This window comes from Malurus melanocephalus, unplaced genomic scaffold, assembly GCF_030028575.1.
Source record: "Malurus melanocephalus ecotype Western Australia unplaced genomic scaffold, MMel_1.1 scaffold_282, whole genome shotgun sequence".
Classification (NCBI taxonomy): Eukaryota; Metazoa; Chordata; class Aves; order Passeriformes; family Maluridae; genus Malurus; species Malurus melanocephalus.
Window position 1 is genome coordinate 752,521 of NW_026623514.1, and position 17,515 is coordinate 770,035.

Here is a 17,515-nt window from a genome sequence, read left to right on the forward strand (position 1 = left end):
AGTTTGTAGAATTGGCCTTATGTTTCCTTGTTGATGAGAATGGGCATGGAGAGACATAAGAAATTTGTTTGAGCTCTTAAACACAACAGAAAACCTTACACTTCCATTCCTCACACCCAATATAACTAGCAATTAAACTTTAACTGGGAAGTTTTCCCTGAAGATGTTGTCTGCTTTCTGATCATCTTCAGAATGGTGATTATTCACAAATGGCCAAAAAAGAAGACTAGAGATGATGGAATTGCTGCAAAGTGCAAATCAAGCAAGCTCAGAAGTTGTTATCTGTTATCATTGCTTCCTCTCTTACCAACTTACCATTGGGAAAACGTGCCTGCTGTGTCCTCCCTTGTACTCTCAGGAATGTAAGATCAGACTCTACTAACGTGTATTCTCCTAGACCATTGAAGGTGTAGTTCAGACCATCAAATGTGAGGAAATGAGGATCCCCAAAAGCAGATGCTATTTTTAAAAGCAAAAAAGAGAATTAAGAACAAGCAAAAATCACAACCTATTTCTCCTCAAGTCCATAAGAAAGGAAAGAGGCTATAAGTCTGTGTTGCATGCTATATGTGAGGAGATTTGGACATGAATACAGGACTATTGCCTTATCTTTGCATCCATATCCTTTGCACCCTTATCCCCTTTTGCATTTCCAACTTCCATGTAAATCAGTCCAAATTGCTTCTAATTTATCTTCCTTTGTATGCTTTAATGTGTGTGGTAAATARTACAATGCACCTTGCCATCGAGCTCCACAAAGCTGTACATTCACAAATTCGTATTAAAAACTCTGATGACATAAAGTCATGGAGATTGATTACTATGCTTTGGCTGTTGAGGTTCTAGGGGTGAATGGGATACTCAACAGCAGAAAATCTTGCAGAACAATTAAAAAAAATACAGATTTTGAAAKCGATAGAGCAATAGAAACCTTCCATGGAATTTTTCYACAGGACATTGTACCCTCACCATTGCAAACTCAYATACATAYACAAAYATTCTAAAAGACAACACTATATAAAAAATCCATACCCCATAAGGAAATTCTGAAAACCTTACCAGCTCGGGACGGGCGGTATGTCCTGCAGTCACTAGAGGGCCTTCTTTTCATATAAAAATGACAATTATCAGACCACAGGCAGCAATAATAGAAGCTGATAACATCATAAAGCCAATGGGAAAAGCCAGGGATCCGGGGAGGCTTCAAGAAAGGCGGTGAACCCCARTCATGTCCTCGATCAGGTGTGCTTCCTCCAGTGGAGTCGTGAGTGAGGATTTGGGTTCCTGTGGAGTCATAGCAGCACTGCTGTCCAGACCCATACTCGGGGCTGAGTGAGAAAAGCAGGAAAGAAGTCATCATTTGGCTCTGTGAGGTCCATTTCTATTTAGGGKTTTTGCTCTGTGAGGAGCATTTCTATTTAGGGGTTACTTATTGCCTTTTTTATTGATATAGCTAAATATTTCAGTTGCCAAGCTTTRTATGATRTCCAGTTAGACTTCACTCCTGCCCYCTCTCTATTCTTATAAATTAGACCAGATCAGGGTGAGGGAGAGAACAGTTTCTAACAAAGACTTAGAGCTACATAAACACAGTGTTGAAAAATGTGGAATTTGTAAAGTTTTCTTAAGGATAAACGGTCTTTGATGTTTGGTCTCTGTATAGTTTTGAGCATAATGAACTAGATTTAGTCTGTGAAAAAGATAGCAGGTTGTAAGCAAGCTCTAAATCATATCCACGTGTTAGAAAAACAACTTAATTGCCTTGTCAAAGTTTARGGCTTGATATGCTTCAATGATGCCAATTTAGGGGCAGGTTAACAAAACTTGTTCTGATATAATACAACTTGTTGAACTTAGACCAACACGAAAAAGGCTTAATTAGACCTAATCAAAACTCTTCTAGACTTTAGCTCTTGTTTAGATATCCTAAGGTTTCACACACTGCAATTTACTATTTATTAAACCTAGGGCCTTAACTTCGTCTCAGCAGTAAGGTTCAATACATGAATAAGAGTGAAACCACAGTTGCTATGAACCTGAATTAAGATTCCAGAGACCATTGTGACTTCTGTGATGCTGCTGTCTCTGAGGTGAAATGATTAATTAAAAAAAAATGCAGTTTAAAAAATTTTCTTTACCTGCCTTGAATGGCTCTTACGCAGTGCACAGCACCAGGATGATAAGTACACACACTCCCCTTTTCAATGTCACAGCCATAATCCGTCTGAAAAAGATCAGCGTTCACACTTGATAGGGTTCTTTCCTCATTGTCCTTTCTATTCTTACRTTCTGACCCCACCCTTTGTATCTGACACGAACTGGTTGAGGTTGTGTGTTGAATAGCATGGAATGRTAGGAAAAAAGGTGAATTTAACACTGAGGTATCTGGAGCAACATCTCCAGCTAACCTGAGCATTTTGCAGTCTGTAACARCAGACCTTGCAGAACAAATGCAGCCAGATGGGGATTAAAAATAGACACAGTGGAGTAAATGTTTGTCCTGTGTTCTCAGACAGAGGCAGATCTACTTTTTTTCTTCACTTTAAAGTGAAGAAAAGCTTTAAACTGTACATATCATGTTTGGAGCTTCACAAYCAGAATAGTAACAAAGTTTACCTATCTTTTTTTTTTTTAATATGCATTAACACACTGCCACCATTTGGTATAATCAATAGGAGACAAAGTCACCCTCATCTGGTGCTCAGATCARCAGTGTGAGTGAAAGTGTAGACTAAATGGCAATTGATTTCTTAGCTTTTGTCAGTTCCTTGATAACAGTGAAGCTGAAAAGGAGGAAGGAAGCAGGATAAAGGAAATAATAGATTAGAACTCTGGACTTGAGCTCTGAAGTACAAGGCAGAATGATTTGCAGCTAAGTATGATGCACGTGGCAGAAAAATGGTCATGTTACAACATGGTATATGACCTTCAAACACAGACTGTCATCTTGTAGGATCTCAAAAAAGTCATCCCTGTTCTCAGCTCCACAGAGCTCACTGTCCTTCCTGAGTGTTTTTAATTAACCATTGGAACTGCTGTCTTGATTCCCTGTCTGAATGCAATTTCCATCTCCTATCCTACAGGTGCTTTCATTCACACTACCTGGATAAGTTGTATTTGCCTCTGCCATTTGATATACTGCTCTAAATACATTTTATTTCCTTGTAATGATATTTAGAGAGGGAACAGGGGTGTGTGTGGAGTTTGGCACTCCTTAAGCTTCTACTTGGATTTTAATAAGCCAGAGGGATCAATTAATAACTTACATGGAACCTGCCAGTGTCAGCTCTTGCCTGTGCCAAGGTGCAAGGGCAGTCTATAATTTCTTCTATGAAGTTTGGGAGCAACTCCTCCTTTTTATCCCATTCTATACATTTTGCAGTTGCCCATGCATTTGGGTCATTTCTGAAGTCTTGTTCAAGGTGCCAAGCCAGTGCATGCTCTGAGCTCCAGATTGATGGAATGTTGCTGAAAAAAACAAAAAAAAAGAGGCAAAAATTAGGTCTGATAGCTGAACAAGCACTGTCTTGACAGTTACAATGTGGCTTAATTGCTAATTATAATTAAGAAGCATCTTTTCACTTTCAAGTTATGCCATTGCTMAGCCCACTGCTTTCTTTTTCCTGCAAAAAGTTATGGCAAACCAAAATGTTCCAAATTCAGGAACTGAGCATTCAGCTACTGCCCAGCAGTGCATACACAGTGTCAAGGTTTTCTGTTTCCTTTGCTGGGCCTCAGGGAGTAGGCTGGGAGGGAACACAGCCACGACAGCCAACTGGCCAAAGATATATTCCATGCCATAAACCATCATATTCATCAGTAAAACTGCTTTTTTTTTTTCCAAAGCAGTCTTTACTGGGTGAGTGACTATGCATCAGTGGCAGAGTTTGTGATTCTTCCCCTGTGCTGCTCTTTACTTAGTAAACTGTCTTTATGTTRASCCATGAGTTTTTCTCTCACTKTTGACCTTCCAATTTTCTCCCCATWTTTTTCATGTGAAATGGAGCCTGAGTCTCAGTTTTAAATGCCAAAGACAACACCTTTACTTTAGGAAGCAATAATAAGGTACATATTTTTATTATTATTAATAAAAGTTGTGATGTAACTTGCCTCTGCCCATCAAAATAGTTGCTGGGTATAATTCTCAAAATTCCAAAGTCCCATGTACCGTAATTTCCTTCAGCAGGTACAGGAATGAAAGAAAATTTCCCTGTATTGGGGATTTCTCTTGCCAAAGTATAAAGATATTTCCATTCAGCCACCCAGTTTTCCGAATAACTGTCACCTGTCAGAGGAAGAAAACGATTTTGGGCACTGGAAAAAAACAATTGCTACAAGATTAAAATTAGATGTGCCCACCAATATGTAAATGAAGAGGAAAACCTTATTGTCATGAGTTATTTATATTTGCAGGTCTGTTCTTGAGGCCTCGGTGAAAGCAATCACAAGCTGTGCAGAGCTGTGCACATCAATTACACGAGTGATAAATGCTCGTCCACAGGTAGGAAAAGGGTCACTTTACCTGTTTCGTGGTATCCCCAGACTTCTATGTTGACATGGGTTGCTGCAAGTGTCTGGTGTGTCCAGGTAAGGGTTAAGTTTCCACCAGTGTTGGGGGTGCCATAGTATTGCCATTTGGTCTCATTTACCAACGTGCATTTTTCTTCATCTGAAACTTTGCTGTGATGCACTGCATTGTAGAGCAGAAAAATAAAAGGACTAATTACATTTTTACTTTGCACAGTCCTGAAAAAAAGTGCTACTATGTTATTTAAGATTTAGCAATATTTCCCCTGGMAAAGAATAAGCTGAACCTGAGAGAATGCAACACTTACTAATATCTGCAGTCCTTAGATTGCAACACCACAATGCAGTTATTTGAAGAGGGGACAAAAAGGGATAGAAGTAGGGACAAGTGGGAGCTGTTTTGGTCAACCTCGTTTTTAAGCAGGACTTTTTATGAGCTAATGCTGCTGCTGCTACTCGATTGCTGTGAAAATTCATCTCTAAAAAGATGAATCAACATGAGGACAACAAGACTTACTTGAGGCCTCCTAAGGAAGAAAAAAATTGAACAAAAGGGAAAGGCTTATATGATCTTGCATCCCTGGAGAAGGAATATAGGAAGAAGAGAGATGCTGTAGATTTAAAAACTAACCTGATAACCAAGTTCCAGAGTAAGGRAATGTTAACCCATCATCTGTAGAAACTTCAAAAGGAATGAAACCAGTCTCATAAAGCAATGGGGAGATGCAGTGGGCTTTTCCATCCCTAGCAACRTAGCCACTGGTTATGATTTTCTGCTGGAACCTGTAGATATTGAAAACACTTTTCAGTGTCAACATAGATAGAAGGAAAATTGTGAATRTGTTTCATCAAGCAGCCTTGTGTCAGGAGTGGGTCATTGCAAGTCCAGGGCTGTTTTGCTTGTAGCAGTGAACAGAAATTGGAAAAAATCTCTGCTTATTATACAATGTGTAATCAATGTGGCTTCTGCTGCAAAAATACACAGAAAACCTTCAATTTACTATTTAATTACTGGGGGAGGGAGACATGATAAATTAGCACAAAAGCACAGCGGGAAGAGGAAAATAATGTTATAGCATTAGTAGGATTACAGAGTGGCTAACATTGACTATGAGGCACAGTTATTGCAAATTTCTCATTTGGGGTTTTCTTCCCCTGGCGAGTCCTGTGAATGCAAGGAAAGTAATTTCATGCTGCTCTAGAATCTCCATGGCAAAGGTTAACTCAAAACTCATTGCTTGTTGTTAAACCATTTGATTGCAATTAGGGCTCTTGCCCAGAGTCCTGGGGTGTAACCCCTCCTGTGACCCTTCAAGACTGATATATGGTTATTGCATACCTACTCAAGGTATCAGAGAGAGCTGGAGCTTGCCTTTGCTTGTCTGCACTGAAATTCGTGTTGGCTGTAATAATTTAACTCTGCAGGTAATTAAAAGCACACAGTTGTGTTCTACACAATGGATGCCTTGGTCACAGATTTTCCAAATAAAGAGTTTAAAACCTTTTAAGGTACTGCTATCCAGATGGGAAGGATTCCAAAATCTCACCCAGAACCTTCTGTGGAAATAATATCAGGACATGATTGAGCTAATCAAAACTGAGTGTACTGTGTGTATCACATGTGTGACACATGCACCTAAGTGATACAGGCTGACACATTTAGGATCCACAGCTTTCTCTTACAGGAAAAACATAAGSTGTCCTACCCACATTTATTTTTTCCTATTTTCTCATTCAGATTAAAAAATAAATCCTTCTTTCCCACAAAGGGAAACGCTAAAGAAATATTGACAACCAAGTGCCCTGAAAGGAAACGCTTTTCAAAAAGTCACTGTTTTAATCTGCYTAGGGAAGAACAAACAGAGTAATGATTGAACCACTTGACCTAAAAGAAACCATCCTGCGTAGAAATACAGTTAACAGATGTCCTTGAGGGTGAGGATCAGGACTTCTGTATATTTCAGGATTCTATCAACTTTACAAAGTTTTCACTCCTATATAGACTGGTCTTGTTTTGTGGTATTTGCTTGAGATTTTAAAGTTTCACCTCCCTTTGGCAGAGAAATGTAAAATCATGGCCCACCTGCATTTTAGCACAGAAGAGGCATTAAGAATTGTGTTGTCAATCAAAAAGTCTTTGCCTCCCATGAGAGATCCTGAGTATGGAGAAATTTGAAGACAAAATTCTTTATAATCAGGGCAGCATATCCCCAAGGACTGGCASGTTGCCTGGCAGGAACAGGTATCAAGCCGCTCCCCACATCGGTGTGCACAAGAGTCTTGAGCTCCTTGTTAAAGGAAGAAAAAAACAGTCAGGAATGTTATTAAACTTTTCTAGATGTTCTCTGAAACAGAAGTACATCATCCAAAGGACTGCTGTAAGTAAACAAAACAGGCTGGTTGTGTTACTTTAGGAATGTATTTAGGTGAGGGTTGTAATCACCCACATATTAAGGTTGCTCCATTCTGAACAGCRAAATACATTTATTTACCTCCCAGCCACTGCATCATTTCATCAGTTCCATGGGTATTTTTATATGTCATAGACAGATGAATCTCCGGAGCAGCCCCTCAGTGGGCATCACTAATTATATTTATTTATGAGAGTAAGTCTTGAGCATTCCAGAGTGGGGGGTCTCCCACAATCAACCCTACATGGGAATCAATAAGAAGKGAAGGCCCCTGCTCTTAAAAAATTAACATCAGTGACAAAGTGTGCTCCAACACAAGTTCATTAAGAGCTACTGAAATGTCTTTGTTTTGTGCATTTCATTTGAGTCTGGCCTTTACAAGGTTGGTGCTATGGCCCTGAACACAGACAGAGGAGTGGGCTCTTGGCTTAGGTCTGGCTGAAGTCTCACTGGACAGACCATGAGCAATTACTGGACATGACACAGAAAACTTCTCAACAAATAAAACAGTGAGAAGAAGACAGACATTACAGCAACACCRCAAAGAACAGCTGGATGTCACAACTGAGGTGGAGTTGGGTGAGATGGATATGCTGCTCAGACAGCTGGGAGCACTGAGGATTTTTTGGGAAGTGGAATCTTGCAAGGATTACACTGTTTGGGTACTATATCAATAACACCATGCAATGCTGAGATTTACTAGGTGAGTATCAGAAATTCTAAATTTGGACATGGATCTTGCAAAATTGGAACCAATTATGAGAAAGTAATTAAGGGAGGATTGATTATTTGAGAGGACACAAGCAAAAAGAAAGGCAGGGATCAAGGTGGGTGGTGAAAAAGTAGCATGGGAAAAAAGCAAAGGAGGGAAGTAAAAATGSTTGTTCAATATGAGAAGCACAGAAKTTTTTCTCTGTCTTTAAATATATTTACTGCATTCTCCAGATTGTCTGTTTACTTACAGAAGAGATCCACTGACCTRCTGGAAATTATAGAGGAAGGCATTGAAAATGACACCATGAAGGTGAAATCTGGCCTTTGCTTTAGCTTGTACAAATGGTATCAGAAATTTCTTACCAAAACGTGTATTCTGAAGTAGAAAAGTCAAAAAAAGTTTGCAGTTAAAAGCAGCAAAAAGTTTAAAAATCACTCACCTGCATTCCAAAGAGCAGTGAGGGTGGAGAGAATGAAGAAAGAGGCATCTAAACCAATGAATYTCATATTTTGTCCAGATGATTCAGGGTGGCTGATTGTGGTAGTCTTTGTGCTGATCTGGGAGAAGCTTTCAATGGAAACAGGTGTCCAGAAATAAACAAGATTCTTGCTGTTCAAAGGTTTGTTCTAAATTACTGAAGCAAAACAAATTGAAGGAAATGCTCCATTTCAGAGGTCATCTCCAATCCAGGAAAAGATAGAAGGGGAGATCGTCACTTGGACTCCTACACATTAATAGTCAAGTTTTTCTAAAGGGGCGTAGGTGTTTATTGCTTTACAAGCATTCCTGCTTCAAAGTTCAAGACCACAGGGTCGTCAGCAAAAGCTCTATGATTTAATTTTGCTGGAGGGACTAAAACTTGTTATCAGTTAGAAGAATAATAAAGAATAGATGCTGACAGAACAGTTTTGTTCAGAAGATAAAGAGAAAGTATGTTTGCTGCGCACTATGTGACAGAATAAGGGTTGATTTAAATGAAGGTAGACCCCTCCTTTCCCCTCGTTTTAAGGAGTTAAATTGTAGGAAACTCACCCTTTTTCATCATCGTTAGGGGTTAAATCAGGGGTTTCCCCATTTCAGGGCACTTCTACCTGTGCCTCAGCGCCGCTCCTCTTGTGTGGGAGCAATCTTGGAGTAAACGCAATTTGGGAGGTGGAATTGAAATTTCGGCAGCGGCATCCAGAAAGAGAATGACAGCTCTTTTCCATAGGAAGGAAAAATCGTAGCCCCAGCGTTTCAGGTGAAGGTGAAAGGCTGTTCTGGAGAGGTAAAGTGCCACAAGTCCTCTCTGTGCTGGCAGCTTTTGTCCGGGAACAATCCTTCGATGTGTTGAATTTTGAGGGTGGAATCCAAGCGATGGGCACACGAGCAGCGACTTAAACGACTCGCCAGTGTCACCTGGTGACCAACAGAGCTACTACAAACTGGAAATGAGTCCTTGTGCAGCGTTTGCAACTCAAGATTTGCGTGCTCAGTTATTGCAAACCATCACACACGCAYAGGAACAAGAAACTGCAAGCTGAAGCTCTGAAAGGAAGAAGCTGAAATGGTTTCTTTGGATAAACCTGTATGTAGAAGTTCATTTTTTTTTGTTCATCTTTCAGACTGAATTTTTGCAATCAAGAGGAAATAGAGATGTTATTAATGCTCAAACCTCTCAAATATTGTTATCTCTCTCAGAGATACTGTGCCAGCACYGAGCTACTCCCATGTGCCTGGAGTGCTTTGGAGAGGGGCAAGACAATGTCCCACTTCTCCCAGGAAAAATTGCAGGATAATAAAAAGTGATTTCACATCTCCCTCTCTGACCCATAACCGAAGCAGCTGCGTGAACGTGGATATCAATGGCATCCCCCAATCTCAGTGAAATATCCATACAGCTTATAAAGACATCCCTTCCCTGCTCTGCAGTCCTTCACAGCACAGAGAATGAATTTAACCAGCCCTTGATCCCAATAACACCTTACCACAACAAATCTGAATAATAATAAACACAAACTAAACWGGGTGCACAGACTAAAGAGGGTGCATTTGGCAGTGGTGGCACCCCTTTCTCCCTGGAGCTTTGGAGCCAGAGGTTTAACTCAAGGTTCTATTCGTTGTCTTAGTGAAAAGGGTAAATCCCCACCAGATATACTCACGAGTATAGGCCTACCCATAACCCTCACAAAAAAGGATGCCTAATCTGGATGGTTCTCTGCTTGGAAGAGAGARAGCATTTTATCAGGAATGCTCTTCCTTCTTCTCTTCACCCACTGGAAGAGTTTTAATTTTCATGCAGATTTTATGCAGGATAAAAAAGTGAGATTACATACCCTCTCAGCAAAATCCATGCTTGTTGTGAGTAGAGCTTTGCAGGTCCCACACTAAACCTGCTGTACAAAACACCWCCCAGACACTGTGGASCTCCTGCATTTATAGAGACGAAGGMATGCATGGCCTTGCTCACCTGCATCTCTTTCAGTGGTGTGGATTGGCCCCACGTGTTCATGGTTTTTGCCCATTAAGCCTATCAGGGGAGCAAGCTCACAGCTGCTCCTATCTCTATATAGTCTCCTTCTGGCAGGGGGATGTAGTGGCTGTTATTCCCACACCCTGGGTTACTCCAATGAGCAGTGATGTAATGGAAGAACCTGGGCTCTGTCACAGCAGCTCACCTCAGTGCCCCGCTGAGACCTGCAGCAGAGATGGGGTTATTCTGTTTGGTGCACAGGGGATGGTCCCAGTGCTGCTCCACCGCCCACAACAGGAGCTGTTTCTCGTTAGGAGACTGAAATGCTTTATTCCACACTGCCAAAAGCCATGTGTCCATTTATTTGCTGTTGTCCACCCTGCTGGGAGCCTGCTTGGGTGTCCTTCCTTCCACCTWACCATCAGCTCAGATCTTTGTGCTTTGTCCTCACCTTTGGCGAAACCACTCGGGTTGTGTCTCCCCCTCCTGAGTCCAGGTTGACTTGGAAAGCTCTTGCCAAAAGATATTGATCCTTCAGCAATTCCTGCTTTGGTCCCAGCAGCAGGCTGCCGRGAGAAATGGGTTTGACCAACACTTGAAGGCGCTGCTTCACCAGCTCTTGACAAGCACCCTCCTGCTCTGCTCCCAAAGCACGGGAAGGGCTCTAACACTATTCCGAGACTTGTGAATGCAGGTTGGCAACAAGGATTAAGTTTTACATCCACTCTGCTCCCTACTGCATGGCTGAGCGAGCCCAGAGCTGTGTGTGCTCTGCCCAYGCTGTCCCAGCTCTGTTTGGGCCGGGCAGGTGTGCCCAGGGCAGCTCCAGGGCTGGGGCAGATTGCAGARAGAAAAGGCTGCATTGTTCTCTCTGCCTGCTTTCACCTTGTCTGAACCCGGCATGGATGTGAAGAGCTGTGGTAAATGTTAATGAATTATTCTAACATTTATCTAACATAGCAGTGAAGTTCTGAAGGTGGGTGTTTTGGGCTGCTGTTCCCAGCACTGCAGAGGAGCAGTTTGTGTAGCTGCTGTGTCTGGTTAAACCCATTGCCACGGACAGAGCAGCAAAGACAGGGTTGCTATTGGATTTTCTCCTTCACTTTTTACTTCTTGAACCATGATTTGAGAGCAGMTCTAAAATTTTATTTGTGTCAGAACAAAGGCCTAAATGCTCTATTTAGTATTGTTTAGTATTTAGCAAACCGTGATGGATTAGGGCAGGGTGAACAGTTGGAGAAATGTTAGAAGTTAATTCTAATCTTGCCTTTTATATGGATTACAAATTATGTCATAWTTTAAACTGGACACAAGCAGCAACTTGTGATTGCTGGTGAAATCCAGCACCAGGAGGCAGAATGGAGCTGCAGGAGCTGGGAAAAAAAATGCCTTCACAAGAGCCCAGTCCTGGAGCAAATATTGGTCCCTGGTCAAACCCTCTGTGGTGGGTTCTTTGACTCAAAGCCTGCCTTCTGAATCCTTTCCTCAGTGCTCCCAAGCTTCCCTGCTTGGGCCATGAGCCAGGGAATCGGGCATATCAACTGCCAGACTGTTTGTTTTTCCACTGGCTGTGTAAATTGTGCTGGTGTTATCAGTGAAACCAGGTCTGCTCACGGTGCAGGCGATGGAGGGCTCTGATCTCCTGCTCCCAGGCTTTTTGAGGGTGAGGGAACACCTTGCACGAGGTTCCACAGCACCAAACACAAGGTGAGCACTCTGTAACTGCTCCCAAAGACAAGCTGGCCCAACCACAGCTGTGTATTTGGACTGGTAGCAGATGTAAAAGTGGTGGGACATGACAACTGTGTGGTCATGCAGCCAGAAATGCTGAACTTGCTCTGAAATAAGGACAAGAAAATGCTGTTGTTTTGAAGGGACTGTTTCTCTGGTTAAAGGTTTGGTCTGGTCAAGAGGGATGTAAAAAGGCTGGAGCAATTTGGAAGAAGGTCCAGGTCTGGATTTTTGCTCAGATGTGGAACGAAAGATCTGTATCTTTTGCTGGTTGCCTCAGTTCTGCTCTTAGCCCCACAGAGAGATGATTTACCCGAGGGAGATTCAGCCCTGTGCTGTTCTTCATCAACAACAACCATCCTTGATCTACACCCTGATAAGGCTCCAGGAACCAACTCATTCTGCTTTGACAAAGCTCCCTGTGCTGCTGCTCCAGCCCTGCACACCTGGCACAGCCCTGGCACAGCCTCTGCCTCTCTTTCCTGCTGCATTTGGCTCCTACCCAGCTCTGTCCCCCTTTTTCTTCTCCCATCCTCACAAAACCAAACCCAATCTGCTCATTTGTGTGCTTCAAGAGCCCTGCCAGGAACAAAGGGAAGTCCAAATATTTGTGTTGGGCTGTTACTCTTTCCATTCAGGCGATAAATGACAGGCTTCAGCAGAGTCTGTTGGTGGTGTGTGGGATTTCCATTGTGCTGGCTCCAGCTTCACAACCTGGGCAAGATGAAACACCTACAATTAACAGTTGGGGTTTAACTTGAGGGAAAACSACTGAGTGTGATTGAAATGTGCCCATTAAAAAAAATAAACCCACCAAAAACCAAAATAAAAGCCCACAAACAAGTCAACCACAAAAAAATCTGAGAAAAATCATCGGACCTTCTCTGTGTCAGATGAGAAGTGTCTGGTCTCTGTGTGCATTTTCACTCTGAACTCTGGAGCTCTGTTGGTGATTTCTGTCCCAGTGTCCAAATGCTTGTCCAATTGGGACAAGCTGTCATTCTTCACACAAATAATCCAGAGCTGCCTTCCTCTGTAAAGTTCCAAGCTTAAAACCATGCAGAGGCCTGAGTTTCCTTGGGGCTGAAGCTCTTTTTGGCTGATCTGACCAAGGGGATGGAGTTATTTGCTAACAAATTCATTCCTGAACTTCATATTTCTGCTTCTGGGAAGCTGCTGGGCTTCAGTACTTCATCAGGACACAAACTGGTCTGGTGTCACTGGGCCTGTCCAAAACTCAAGATAAAGGAACAGAAGGCATAATCCAACCTTGTGGGATTTCACATACCAACATGCCAGACAAATCCTGTTTGCTTTCTCTAGTAAATTTGGTATTCCCTATTAATGCCATCATGAGTTTTTCCACTCAGAAGTTTCTTATCAGGAATTCATTAGCCCTGAAACTTGACTCTTCAAACATAAATACTSCCTATAATTACCTTCCCTTTGTGCTTTACTTTGGATCACATCTCTAGTGTTTCATTTTACACAGCAGACAGTACTAATATTATAACATCAAGTTTAATCTACTTTGGGCAGCTGAAAAGCTATCAAAAGTGACAGGAGCTTCAGAAAAAACAAAACTAATGTCAGAAAAAAAAATGTCAGAAAGCTTTCTGTCTTCTTTTTTTTGTCCTATTCATTGCACACGGCAGAGACAAGAAGCACTGTTTGAGTCTTCAGCTGCTGTTTCCAGGAGGGATCCATTTTGGCAGATTCTTTAAGCTCCTTCCTTCTTACTTAGGTCACTGCTGAGATCATGTAGGAGCTGAGGAACCTCCCAGTGGCCTGTTTCTCTAAGTGCTCTGTCCTGTTCTGCTTCTGGGCTCAGGCTGGCACCTGACAGTGGTGCCTACTGTGCYGTGATAAAATATGTATTAAAGTGTAGATGCTCCAGGMAGAGAGCAGAAGGTGGATGGAATCYATATTGTCCAYATTAGAACTGCCCAAATGCAATTTATWATCACAGCCTGACCCCAATCTTTAMTGACTGACACCTTTGAGGAGTGGGTAGCAAAGGGATAAATCCTTTACTGCCYGTGAATCTTCACCACTGGCAGCTGGGAGAGGTTAAGGGCACAAGGACAGAACTTTGCTAAACTTTTTTCTTTCAAGATAAATGAAATATAGGTCTCAAACCCTTTGCCAAGGCTATGTGTGCATTGTGTCTATTTAAAAACAATTCATTGCTAACAGTTCTTGCAATCAGCACAAGGCGTTCATTTGGAAATTTTCTGGAAAATACATGTGCACAGCAAACCAAACCTGTTAAAGCTAAGTGCATGGTAAGAGGTATTACTCTTTAAGGAAATTAGAGGGTAAACAGCAAAGAAACCTTTATTTTTGTTGGGTTTTTTTTCTGGATAACAGGGGTAAAAAAGCAGAAGGTTTATAAGCCAGCAGTGTATTAGCTGGTCACTTTATGTAATTACAGAATAGGTTTAAYACTGCCTTAAATCATTGCTTATTGTGAATCTGCAACATGTTYATTACTTATCTTCTCCTGAAATTTTTCATATCTTCTCTCCTGCTATAAGCAGTCAGGCAGGGATTCTGGCAGCCTTGTGGTTCATTCCCACTTGCAACCTGTGGCTCTCCAACGAGAAGGAATTTGTGTGGAAACAGCCCAACACTGGCAGGTCTGTTCTAGCTGAAGAAAAGCAGTGGGTGACAAGCTGAAATCTGGGATGTGCTGTGCTGCTCAGGATGCTCAGTAACTCATGCTGTGATGCAGTGATGTCCTCACATGGCCCAAGCTGCTGGCCAGGGACAGGCAGGACATTTCCTGTGTGATGCAGAAGCTGTGCCTCCTGGCTCATGGGCAGCTGGCCAAACGATGACATGGGGGACATTTGATTTGCCATGTAACAGCAGACCCTCTATGATTCAGATAAGAGCACACTTATGTTGTTAAAATGGTATAATTTGCTTCAGGACCTATTTGTGCATAGTCTTTGTAAAGGAATCCAACCACAAGAATTTCTCTGATCAAATGAGGCAGGTTGGTTCCACRTGGGTGGGTCTGTGGGTGGCAGTTCTCATCCTCAGTGACAGGGATGACTTGCAGTGCCTGGCAGTGTTTGTGTTCCCATTGTTTCTGTTAAGTTTTCTTTATATATATATATATATATATGTATATTTCTTTAAGGGCTCTTGGAACATCATATTTAAATTTTAATGATTAATTTAATCATATTTAAACCTCCCATCTCCAAAAGCCTGTTCCTCCCAGCTCTCCCTCACCTGGGATGATGAGAATGAATATCCAGGCATGAGAGGGAATGAGTGTGCACCTTGCTATGGCTGTTCCTACCCATGTCCAATGGCTTTTTCTGTGTCAGAGTCACAGGGGACAGCTCTTCTGTGCCTTACACAACAGGCTGTGCTCACACAGGTATCAGCAGATTTCTTTTCTATCGTGGCCTCAATTTCATGTCCTGTGACACATTAAATTGATGTCCCAATGATTAAACATGTCTTTCAARCTGATTCTCCTCCTAAGCATGTTGGCTGGCATTAGGCAGCTCCTCTGCTGGCTCAAGTCAGTGTAATTAAAATTGTTTCATCAGGCTGAGTGAGGCTCCAAACTCCTATAGGGGTGCTACATTAAACTGAGATTGGTTGAGTAAGGTCTGAAAACATACAGCCTGAGGATGATGAAGCACTTGGAGTTTTTCCTGAAAGATATTATATTAGTTTAAAAGATTAAGACTGTTGACAGAAAAATCTGATTCTCAATGTAAAACCTGAAATCTGAAGGAAGTTGTGCCAAGCACAAATCCTAGTTGTGTAAACTGCGGGATAATGTTATGAAAAATAAACAAGTTTTCTTAAAACAAATAGTCCTRGTGTTCCTCTCTTTCCCCTAGCTTYGATTTAAATKWGACTCTTCTGCTTTTTGGTTTTGCCTCTTTATCCAYCATATATAGCTTCTGAAGGAGAGAATCTTAAACATACAATCAGTGTTGTTGAAATTGTACAATATGTTATTTAAACCAAATTGATTGTGATGATTTGGATGCAAAATGTATTGTATTGCTCCCTAGACTTAGGTCTGTAGTACTATGGCTACACTAGAGAACTCAAACAAAGCCTTTAGGATCCCCGATATGGGAAGGGTCAGGCTGAGAATGCCAAATTAAAATAATGGGGCATTTTCTATCTCCTGTAAGTCCCACAGTGGACAAGCTTTCCAATAACAATTCCTTTGTGTCCCTCAGGAATTTATACATTTGATTAGCATTATCCCAGGCTTTTGTATGGCCCTTCTTACTGCAGTCGATCGCTGGCCTCCCCCCAAAATTTAATGTATTCCATCCTCTCTACTCTGCTGTTCCACTCACCCTATTTTACAGGGGACTGTGGCATAGAGGGGTTAGAGAAGTCTGTGCATGACTTGATTATGTTGTGCTGGTGAGGAGGTGCCCAGGGCTCCCCAGGAAATTCATTGCAAAGCAGGGAGCACAAATGCACCCAGGACTTTGGAAATACGTGCTCAAACCCCCCTTCCATCCCCGTCCTTGGGGTCAGACTATTATTTTTATAGAGTTAAGCAAGTTCATAACTTTATAACCTTTTGGCAGAAGGGGAGACAGATAACCTTGTTTACTGTATTTTATCTTGTGKCTCATTTATGGCTCCATTCTGGTTTCCATGTATTTGTCTGATTTGGTTTATTTGCACTCGAATGGAAGGGAACTGCAATTWAATACAAGTGGTATTAATAGCATGTGGTTATGCTTTCTGTAACTGGATTATACTAATGTTGCTATTCAAGCCTCGAAGCTGCAAAAAGTGTCCCATCCTAATTAYATAACCCCAGCTGAAGTCCCTTGGTAATAGGGGAGTGCCTAAAACTCTTCCTGACGAGTTTCTCACGGGTCAGAGGATGTTGGTATCCTGCTTATTATGCCATGTTAATTTTAAAAGGCTCTTGTCAACCAATAAGCCAATAAATTTTCTTCCCTCTGGGTTTTGTTAGGTTAATCCGTGAGTCATGGAATATCTGACGATGAATTTGTGACTCATGGGAAAGCACCACAGCCATCACAGTTCTGGATCTTATTGCCCAGTCCTGCCAGCTCAAGTGTCTTCCAAATGCTTGGATGGACATCACAAATGCATCCTGTAAAATTTCAGAGTGTCAATAAACCCAAAACCCTCTCCTGGCAAATAYCAGTGTTAACCTGGCTTATTAGCAGAACAATTCTCATGGCTCGTAGCCAGGCCTGAGGAGAGCATTCGTGATGGACAGAGAATTAAAAAAAAAAAACAACCAGGGTCAGCCTTTTTTTCTCTTGCTTTTATTCAGATAYTTGCTTTTATTAGTGATGGTGTCTTGTTGCATTTGGGACAAATGACAAATGCTGAGCTGGGTACATTTCTAATCTTTAATTTGGCATAAACACTACTGCCTTAGTCACTACCAAAATCAAAGTAGCACAGAAATAATGATGAGAAATTAGGTYTTCAGAGGCCTTGGCATTTCCACAGATAAGGGAAGGGAAGAGATAACAGTCTAGGGGACTGAAATACCTAAATACATCTTAGAAAAGCATCTCTGATTTGTCAGGGAAGAAGTCAACAGCTACAGCTCTTCAGTCCCAGGCAAGTGCTTCACCTAAAGTGTATTTCTGGGAAATTGCTCTGTGAATTTGTGGAGCAGAGAGCTCAGGAGTG

General features: G+C 41.8%; 1 protein-coding gene across 1 annotated transcript in view; it reads right to left on the reverse strand.

Moving 5' to 3' along the window:
* The window catches only part of SUSD2 (sushi domain containing 2), a 16,317-nt gene extending 7,429 nt beyond the window's left edge, over positions 1-8,888 (reverse strand). Inside the window, exons 1-9 of the mRNA XM_057376551.1 lie at positions 8,093-8,888; positions 6,611-6,815; positions 5,159-5,310; positions 4,523-4,690; positions 4,111-4,285; positions 3,267-3,468; positions 2,139-2,224; positions 1,060-1,328; positions 275-459 (exon numbers count right to left, since the gene is read on the reverse strand). Coding sequence (XP_057232534.1) covers positions 275-459; positions 1,060-1,328; positions 2,139-2,224; positions 3,267-3,468; positions 4,111-4,285; positions 4,523-4,690; positions 5,159-5,310; positions 6,611-6,815; positions 8,093-8,159 — 1,509 coding nt within the window. The 5' untranslated portion in view covers positions 8,160-8,888. The remainder of the gene's footprint in view (positions 1-274; positions 460-1,059; positions 1,329-2,138; positions 2,225-3,266; positions 3,469-4,110; positions 4,286-4,522; positions 4,691-5,158; positions 5,311-6,610; positions 6,816-8,092) is intronic.
* Between the last annotated feature and the right edge of the window lie 8,627 nt (positions 8,889-17,515).